Source organism: Lampetra planeri, unplaced genomic scaffold (genome assembly GCF_965212315.1).
Source record: "Lampetra planeri unplaced genomic scaffold, kcLamPlan1.2.h2 scaffold_223, whole genome shotgun sequence".
NCBI lineage: Eukaryota > Metazoa > Chordata > Hyperoartia > Petromyzontiformes > Petromyzontidae > Lampetra > Lampetra planeri.
In genome coordinates, this window is record NW_027615000.1 from 82,501 (window position 1) to 92,254 (window position 9,754).

General features: G+C 54.1%; 1 protein-coding gene across 1 annotated transcript in view; it reads right to left on the reverse strand.

The window, feature by feature from the left end:
• LOC144740511 (centriolin-like) overlaps nt 1-9,362 on the reverse strand; it is a 23,082-nt gene extending 13,720 nt beyond the window's left edge. Inside the window, exons 1-3 of the mRNA XM_078623357.1 lie at nt 9,039-9,362; nt 7,596-7,774; nt 4,084-4,214 (exon numbers count right to left, since the gene is read on the reverse strand). Of these exons, the coding sequence (XP_078479483.1) occupies nt 4,084-4,214; nt 7,596-7,774; nt 9,039-9,249 (521 nt within the window). The 5' untranslated portion in view covers nt 9,250-9,362. The remainder of the gene's footprint in view (nt 1-4,083; nt 4,215-7,595; nt 7,775-9,038) is intronic.
• Nucleotides 9,363-9,754: the final 392 nt, after the last annotated feature.

Sequence of the window (9,754 nt, forward strand, 5' to 3'; positions counted from 1 at the left end):
GAGTGCAGGGTGGTTGGTGCTTGGTGCAGGGTGCTGGGTGCAGGGTGGTTGGCGCTTTGTGCAGGGTGCTGAGTGCAGGGTGGTTGGCGCTTGGTGCAGGGTGCTGAGTGCAGGGTGGTTGGCGCTTTGTGCAGGGTGCTGAGTGGAGGGTGGTTGGTGCTTGGTGCAGGGTGCTGAGTGCAGGGTGGTTGGTGCAGGGTGCAGGGTGCTGAGTGCAGGGTGGTTGGTGCTTGGTGCAGGGTGCTGAGTGCAGGGTGGTTGGTGCAGGGTGCTGAGTGCAGGGTGGTTGGCGCTTTGTGCAGGGTGCTGAGTGCAGGGTGGTTGGTGCTTGGTGCAGGGTGCTGGGTGCAGGGTGGTTGGTGCAGGGTGCAGGGTGCTGAGTGCAGGGTGGTTGGTGCAGGGTGCTGAGTGCAGGGTGGTTGGCGCTTTGTGCAGGGTGCTGAGTGCAGGGTGGTTGGTGCTTGGTGCAGGGTGCTGAGTGCAGGGTGGTTGATGCAGGGTGCAGGGTGCTGAGTGCAGGGTGGTTGGTGCAGGGTGCTGAGTGCAGGGTGGTTGGCGCTTGGTGCAGGGTGCTGGGTGCAGGGTGGTTGGTGCTTGGTGCAGGGTGCTGGGTGCAGGGTGGTTGGTGCTTGGTGCAGGGTGCTGAGTGCAGGGTGGTTGGTGCTTGGTGCAGGGTGCTGAGTGCAGGGTGGTTGGTGCAGGGTGCAGGGTGCTGAGTGCAGGGTGGTTGGTGCTGGGTGCAGGGTGCTGAGTGCAGGGTGCTTGGTGCAGGGTGCTGAGTGCAGGGTGGTTGGTGCAGGGTGCTGAGTGCAGGGTGGTTGCTGCAGGGTGCTGAGTGCAGGGTGGTTGGTGCAGGGTGCAGGGTGCTGAGTGCAGGGTGCAGGTGCGTGAGTGTGAGACGGCCGTACCTGACGAGGTTGTGACGAGGTTTTGGTGAGGTTGTGACGAGGTGTGTGTGAGTGTGAGAGAGAGAGTCTGTGAGTATTGAGGTTGTGACGTGTGTGTGAGAGAGAGAGAGTCTGTGAGTATTGAGGTTGTGACGTGTGTGTGTGTGTGTGTGAGAGAGTCTGTGAGTATTGAGGTTGTGACGTGTGTGTGTGTGTGAGAGAGAGAGTCTGTGAGTATTGAGGTTGTGACGTGTGTGTGTGAGTGAGAGAGTCTGTGAGTATTGAGGTTGTGACGTGTGTGTGTGAGTGTGAGAGAGTCTGTGAGTATTGAGGTTGTGACGTGTGTGTGTGAGTGAGAGAGTCTGTGAGTATTGAGGTTGTGACGTGTGTGTGTGAGTGAGAGAGAGAGTCTGTGAGTATTGAGGTTGTGACGTGTGTGTGTGAGTGAGAGAGAATCTGTGAGTATTGAGGTTGTGACGTGTGTGTGTGAGTGTGAGAGAGTTTGTGAGTATTGAGGTTGTGACGTGTGTGTGTGAGTGAGAGAGAGTTTGTGAGTATTGAGGTTGTGACGTGTGTGTGTGTGTGAGTGAGAGAGAGTCTGTAAGTATTGAGGTTGTGACGTGTGTGTGTGAGTGAGAGAGAGTCTGTGAGTATTGAGGTTGTGACGTGTGTGTGTGTGTGAGAGAGTCTGTAAGTATTGAGGTTGTGACGTGTGTGTGTGTGTGAGAGAGAGAGAGTCTGTGCGTATTGAGGTTGTGACGTGTGTGTGTGAGTGAGTGAGAGTGAGAGAGTCTGTGAGTATTGAGGTTGTGACGTGTGTGTGTGAGTGAGAGAGAGTCTGTGAGTATTGAGGTTGTGACGTGTGTGTGTGAGTGAGAGAGTCTGTGAGTATTGAGGTTGTGACGTGTGTGTGTGAGTGAGAGAGAGTCTGTGAGTATTGAGGTTGTGACGTGTGTGTGTGAGTGTGAGAGAGTTTGTGAGTATTGAGGTTGTGACGTGTGTGTGTGTGTGAGTGAGAGAGAGTCTGTGAGTATTGAGGTTGTGACGTGTGTGTGTGTGTGAGTGAGTGTGAGAGAGTCTGTGAGTATTGAGGTTGTGACGTGTGTGTGTGTGTGAGTGAGTGTGAGAGAGTCTGTGAGTATTGAGGTTGTGACGTGTGTGTGTGAGTGAGAGAGTCTGTGAGTATTGAGGTTGTGACGTGTGTGTGTGAGTGTGAGAGAGTCTGTGAGTATTGAGGTTGTGACGTGTGTGTGTGAGTGAGAGAGAGTCTGTGAGTATTGAGGTTGTGACGTGTGTGTGTGAGTGAGAGAGAGTCTGTGAGTATTGAGGTTGTGACGTGTGTGTGTGAGTGAGAGAGTCTGTGAGTATTGAGGTTGTGACGTGTGTGTGTGAGTGAGAGAGAGTTTGTGAGTATTGAGGTTGTGACGTGTGTGTGTGTGTGAGTGAGAGAGAGTCTGTGAGTATTGAGGTTGTGACGTGTGTGTGTGAGTGTGAGAGAGTTTGTGAGTATTGAGGTTGTGACGTGTGTGTGTGTGAGTGTGAGAGAGTCTGTGAGTATTGAGGTTGTGACGTGTGTGTGTGTGTGTGAGAGAGAGAGTCTGTGAGTATTGAGGTTGCGACGTGTGTGTGTGAGTGTGAGAGAGTCTGTGAGTAATGAGGTTGTGACGAGGTGTGAGTGTGAGAGAGTCTGTGAGTATTGAGGTTGTGACGTGTGTATGTGAGTGTGAGAGAGTCTGTGAGTATTGAGGTTGTGACGTGTGTGTGTGTGTGTGTGAGAGAGTCTGTGAGTATTGAGGTTGTGACGTGTGTGTGTGTGTGTGAGAGAGTCTGTGAGTATTGAGGTTGTGACGTGTGTGTGTGTGTGTGTGAGAGAGTCTGTGAGTATTGAGGTTGTGACGTGTGTGTGTGTGTGTGTGAGAGAGTCTGTGAGTATTGAGGTTGTGACGTGTGTGTGTGTGTGTGTGAGAGAGTCTGTGAGTATTGAGGTTGTGACGTGTGTGTGTGAGAGAGAGAGTCTGTGAGTATTGAGGTTGTGACGTGTGTATGTGAGTGTGAGAGAGTCTGTGAGTATTGAGGTTGTGACGTGTGTGTGTGTGTGTGTGAGAGAGTCTGTGAGTAATGAGGTTGTGACGAGGTGTGTGTGAGTGTGTGTGTGAGAGAGAGAGTCTGTGAGTATTGAGGTTGTGACGTGTGTGTGTGTGTGTGTGTGTGAGAGAGAGAGTCTGTGAGTATTGAGGTTGTGACGTGTGTGTGTGTGTGTGTGAGAGAGTCTGTGAGTATTGAGGTTGTGACGTGTGTGTGTGTGTGTGTGAGAGAGTCTGTGAGTATTGAGGTTGTGACGTGTGTGTGTGTGTGAGAGAGTCTGTGAGTATTGAGGTTGTGACGTGTGTGTGTGTGTGTGAGAGAGTCTGTGAGTATTGAGGTTGTGACGTGTGTGTGTGTGTGAGAGAGAGTCTGTGAGTATTGAGGTTGTGACGAGGTGTGTGAGTGAGAGAGAGAGAGAGTCTGTGAGTATTGAGGTTGTGACGTGTGTGTGTGTGTGAGAGAGAGTCTGTGAGTATTGAGGTTGTGACGAGGTGTGTGTGTGAGAGAGAGAGTCTGTGAGCATTGAGGTTGTGACGTGTGTGTGTGTGTGAGTGTGAGAGAGAGTCTGTGAGTATTGAGGTTGTGACGAGGTGTGTGTGTGAGAGAGAGAGTCTGTGAGCATTGAGGTTGTGACGAGGTGTGTGTGTGTGAGTGTGAGAGAGTCTGTGAGTATTGAGGTTGTGACGAGGTGTGTGTGTGTGTGAGAGAGAGTCTGTGAGTATTGAGGTTGTGACGTGTGTGTGTGAGTGAGTGTGAGTGTGAGAGAGTCTGTGAGTATTGAGGTTGTGACGTGTGTGTGTGAGTGAGAGAGTCTGTGAGTATTGAGGTTGTGACGTGTGTGTGTGTGTGAGTGAGTGTGAGAGAGTCTGTGAGTAATGAGGTTGTGACGTGTGTGTGTGTGTGAGTGAGTGTGAGAGAGTCTGTGAGTATTGAGGTTGTGACGTGTGTGTGTGAGTGAGTGTGAGTGTGAGAGAGTCTGTGAGTATTGAGGTTGTGACGTGTGTGTGTGTGTGAGTGAGAGAGTCTGTGAGTATTGAGGTTGTGACGTGTGTGTGTGAGTGAGAGAGTCTGTAAGTATTGAGGTTGCGGCGAGGTGTGTGACAGGCCGTACCTGACGAGGTTGTGGGACAGGTGGAGCTCGCGTAGCGACCCCAGCCGCTCCATATGCTCCATCTTCTCGATGACGTTGTGACTCAACGTGAGCACCTCCAGCCGCTCACAGCGCTCCAGGTTCTCGATGTACTGCGCAGCACGCCCGACAGGGGAGTGAGGCTGTGTGTGTGTGCAGTACACAAGGGGCGGTGAGCGTGTGTGCAGGACACCACGTATCTATTCCAGGGGCGGTCCTAGACTAGCTGCCAGCAACTGGCGGCCTAGGCGAACCATGCAATTGGCAGCTCAGGCTCAGGTATTTACACCATTGGAACCTCATTTGCCAGTAAACAATATGATAATTGTTTTTTTACCCTTCTAGCTGGCAACAAAACTGACACCTTTCTTTACAAGGAGCCATGTTTGCATAGACCACAATACCTGCAGTCGTAATGCAAACAAAAGAAATGAGGTTCCAATGGTGTAAATGCTTGCCCCGAGCTCTCATACTCCGATGGGCGCATTGTCTTTGAGTTGTGCGCCTTTTGGCGTCATCTGGTCCAACACCATGTGAGACTAGGCTCTAAGGAAAGCTGTCTCGGGTGTGGACCAATCAACTTCAAGGACAGTGCATACATTATCAGAGTTATGTTTTTGTTTGCATTATGACCGCAGGTATTGTGGTTTGTGTAAACATGACTCCTTGTAAAAAAGGTGTCAGTTTTGTTGCCAGATAGAAGGGTAAAAAAACAATGATCGAGGCTCAGGTACTTGGTAAACTGGTAAACATTTTGCCCTTCCCTCCATCCCCCGCGAATATACAATCCCTCGTCACAGCCATCTCTGAGACACACTTAAGCGGTTGTGCTTTCGCTACGTTGTCCCCGCCCTGAAGAAGGACGCTTGTGTTGCGCCCGAAACGTCGTGATTCAATTTAGTTGTTTTCACACTCTTAGGTTTTTTCGGTAAAGTCTCGTAGGTGAAAAAAATAATAAAAAATAATATAAATAATATTTTATTTCTATTATTATTTCTATTATTTATTATTTATTTTATTTTTTACCTACATGGTGACTTTACCGACAAGACCAAAGAGTACGAATCCTTGCAGTCACGAAAGCTTCAAATCTAGAATTTTGCCCCTCTTTTCCATTTAATATTGTTTTAAGCGTATTGTTTTAAACAGAGGCATAATTATTCGGTTTGTCCGTCTGTCCATCTGTCCGACCAATGCATTCCCAGAAATGTTGAGAGATTAAATATAATTCATATTCCCTCTGTACGCGCATGGGAGTGCAGTGTCTGCGCGCCGTGTCTGCCCCGCGTCTGTGCCGTGTCTATTCCGTGTCTGTGCCGTGTCTATTCCGTGTCTGTGCCGTGTCTGTGTGCCGTGTCTATTCCGCGTCTGTGCCGTGTCTATTCCGTGTCTGTGCCGTGTCTGTGTGCCGTGTCTATTCCGTGTCTGTGCCGTGTCTATTCCGCGTCTGTGCCGTGTCTATTCCGTGTCTGTGCCGTGTCTGTGTGCCGTGTCTATTCCGTGTCTGTGCCGTGTCTATTCCGTGTCTGTGCCGTGTCTGTGTGCCGTGTCTATTCCGTGTCTGTGCCGTGTCTATTCCGTGTCTGTGCCGTGTCTATTCCGTGTCTGTGCCGTGTCTATTCCGTGTCTGTGCCGTGTCTATTCCGTGTCTGTGCCGTGTCTATTCCGTGTCTGTGCCGTGTCTGTGTGCCGTGTCTATTCCGTGTCTGTGCCGTGTCTATTCCGTGTCTGTGCCGTGTCTGTGTGCCGTGTCTATTCCGTGTCTGTGCCGTGTCTGTGTGCCGTGTCTATTCCGTGTCTGTGCCGTGTCTATTCCGTGTCTGTGTGCCGTGTCTATTCCGTGTCTGTGCCGTGTCTATTCCGTGTCTGTGTGCCGTGTCTATTCCGTGTCTGTGCCGTGTCTGTGTGCCGTGTCTATTCCGTGTCTGTGCCGTGTCTATTCCGTGTCTGTGCCGTGTCTATTCCGTGTCTGTGTGCCGTGTCTATTCCGTGTCTGTGCCGTGTCTATTCCGTGTCTGTGCCGTGTCTATTCCGTGTCTGTGCCTTGTCTGTGTGCCGTGTCTATTCCGTGTCTGTGCCGTGTCTATTCCGTGTCTGTGCCGTGTCTATTCCGTGTCTGTGCCGTGTCTATTCCGTGTCTGTGCCGTGTCTATTCCGTGTCTGTGCCGTGTCTATTCCGTGTCTGTGCCGTGTCTATTCCGTGTCTGTGCCGTGTCTATTCCGTGTCTGTGCCGTGTCTATTCCGTGTCTGTGCCGTGTCTATTCCGTGTCTGTGCCGTGTCTATTCCGTGTCTGTGCCGTGTCTGCGCGCCGTGTCTATTCCGTGTCTGTGCCGTGTCTGCGCGCCGTGTCTATTCCGTGTCTGTGCCGTGTCTGCGCGCCGTGTCTATTCCGTGTCTGTGCCGTGTCTGCGCGCCGTGTCTATTCCGTGTCTGTGTCGTGTCTGCGCGCCGTGTCTATTCCGTGTCTGTGCCGTGTCTGCGCGCCGTGTCTATTCCGTGTCTGTGCCGTGTCTGCGCGCCGTGTCTATTCCGTGTCTGTGCCGTGTCTGCGCGCCGTGTCTATTCCGTGTCTGTGCCGTGTCTATTCCGTGTCTGTGCCGTGTCTATTCCGTGTCTGTGCCGTGTCTATTCCGTGTCTGTGCCGTGTCTATTCCGTGTCTGTGCCGTGTCTGCGCGCCGTGTCTATTCCGTGTCTGTGCCGTGTCTGCGCGCCGTGTCTATTCCGTGTCTGTGCCGTGTCTGCGCGCCGTGTCTATTCCGTGTCTGTGTCGTGTCTGCGCGCCGTGTCTATTCCGTGTCTGTGCCGTGTCTGCGCGCCGTGTCTATTCCGTGTCTGTGCCGTGTCTGCGCGCCGTGTCTATTCCGTGTCTGTGCCGTGTCTGCGCGCCGTGTCTATTCCGTGTCTGTGCCGTGTCTATTCCGTGTCTGTGTCGTGTCTGCGCGCCGTGTCTATTCCGTGTCTGTGCCGTGTCTGCGCGCCGTGTCTATTCCGTGTCTGTGTCGTGTCTGCGCGCCGTGTCTATTCCGTGTCTGTGCCGTGTCTGCGCGCCGTGTCTATTCCGTGTCTGTGCCGTGTCTGCGCGCCGTGTCTATTCCGTGTCTGTGCCGTGTCTGCGCGCCGTGTCTATTCCGTGTCTGTGCCGTGTCTATTCCGTGTCTGTGTCGTGTCTGCGCGCCGTGTCTATTCCGTGTCTGTGTCGTGTCTGCGCGCCGTGTCTATTCCGTGTCTGTGTCGTGTCTGCGCGCCGTGTCTATTCCGTGTCTGTGCCGTGTCTGCGCGCCGTGTCTATTCCGTGTCTGTGCCGTGTCTATTCCGTGTCTGTGCCGTGTCTGCGCGCCGTGTCTATTCCGTGTCTGCGCGCCGTGTCTGCCCCATGTCTATTCCGTGTCTGTGCCGTGTCTGCGCGCCGTGTCTATTCCGTGTCTGCCCCGCGTCTATTCCGTGTCTGTGCGGTGTCTGCGCGCCGTGTCTGCCCCGCGTCTGTGCCGTACGCGGAACTTCTTGCCGCCGTCGCGCGCCAGCGCCAGGTTGAGGGAGCGCACGAGCGCCAGGTCTTCCTGCCGGCTCACGCGACGCAGCAACGCCTCGGTGATGTAGCGCACGCCCTCCTCCACCGGGACGGCGCCGCCACGTGCCGAAGCCGACAGCTCCTCTCCCTCCTCCCGCTCCTCTGCTGGCACCGCGCGTGCACACGGGGCAACACAAAGATCCCCCGTGTAGCCTTTACGGACTATTTGGGGCAAGTGGCGTTAGCGATTAGCAGCACCGACGAAGGCCGGCACGGCGCACGAGGGGGTGGGTGGCCAGCAGCACCATGCCCGGCCGCTTTTGTCTCCCGAGTGGAGATGTTTAGATAGTGCACCAGGTACTAATTTAAGGCTGAGTCGACATAAGAGAGACCCAGGACCGGTTCAAATATTCGCCGACACTGAAATTGGCCACGAGCGGGAATCGAAGTCGGCCCGCCGGGATTGCACGAACCACTGCGCCACCGCTCTCCAACAACAACAACCACCACCGCTATTTGTCACCACGGCGCTTGTGCCAGGCTAGGTGCATCGCTCCCCACACACAGGTGCACGCACACATGCAGCTGGGAACTGAAAACCCAATTCCTGAAGAAGCTCCCAGCATGCGGAGTGAGACGCGATAATTTTTTGTTGTTGTTTATATCTTTTGTTTTTATATATATAAAATAAAAATTTTCAGGGTTTAATTTACTTAATATGAAACCCTCCGAATATAGCCTTCATCCCTTAACGTGATTATGCGTGTCATTATTGTACAGCGTTGTGAGATGCAATGAGCATGACCGACGCGATGTGAAACTAAAACTATGATTTATCGTTATCGTCGCGCGTAACAGCAACGCACAGCAGAGGTCGCAAAAGGGTTTTGATTCCTTACCCGTACCCGTACGCGGCCGCACCAGGGTCACAAATCGGTACCCGTACCCTACCCGAAATGAGTGACAAACGGTGACTCACCAGTGACTCACGGCCTACCCGTACCCGTACCCGGCCGCACCAGTGTCGCAAACGGGTACCCTACCCGACACCCGGCTACCCGTACCCGGCCGGGTATCGTGTAGGGTACGGGTATCGGATACCCGATTGCGACCTCTGGGATGAAGCCATGTTGCAGGCGCGGGTGGGTTGATTCTAGGAACTTGAATTGTGAGAAGAGACAAGACGTTGGGAAATGAGTGACAAACGGTGACTCACCAGTGACTCGCGGCCTACCCGTACCAGGCCGCACCAGGGTCGCAAACGGCTACCCGTACCCTTTACCCAGCCGGGTATGGGTAGCCGGGTATCGGGTACCCGGTTGCGACCTCTGACGCACGGCGGCGCGCCCCGAACCCACGTGGGAAAGGGTGGCCCCCCCCCCCCCCGGTCCCTCCGTGACCCCGGCCCCCCCCCCCCCCCCCTCACCATCGCTGTTGTCGCGCGAGCTGTGAGGTTGCCCCGCTGCTGCTGCTGCCGGTGCCACGGGGGTCACGGGGGTCACGGAACCTCCGCCAGGCCCCCCCCCACCGGTGCGTGAGGACCCCCGCTGGGGCCCCGTCCCCGGGGACGGGCTGCGCGCTGGGGACCCGGCGGGGCCCGGGCTGGCCGTGCGGCCCCTCCCTCTCATCCTCCTCATCCCGGCTGATGATGATGACGATGGTGCTGATGTTGCTGATGCGAGTGCTGCTTTTGCTTCTTCTGCTGGTGATCCTGCTGATGCTCCTGCTGCTGCTGATGCTGCTGATGCTGCTGATGCTACTGCTGGTGATGCTGCTGATGCTACTGCTGTTGATGCTGCTGGTGTTGCTGATGCTACTGCTGCTGATGCTGCTGCTGCTCCTGCTGATGCTGTCTTTGCTGCTGTTGATGCTGCTGGTGTTGCTGATGCTACTGCTGCTGATGCTGTCTTTGCTGCTGCTGATGCTGTCTTTGCTGCTGTTGATGCTGCTGGTGTTGCTGATGCTACTGCTGCTGATGCTGCTGATGCTCCTGCTGATGCTGTCTTTGCTGCTGTTGATGCTGCTGGTGCTGCTGATGCTACTGCTGCTGATGCTGCTGGTGGTGCTTCTGCAAGTGCTGGTGATGCTGCTGATGCTGCTGATGCTACTGCTGATGCTGTTTTTGCTGCTGTTGATGCTGCT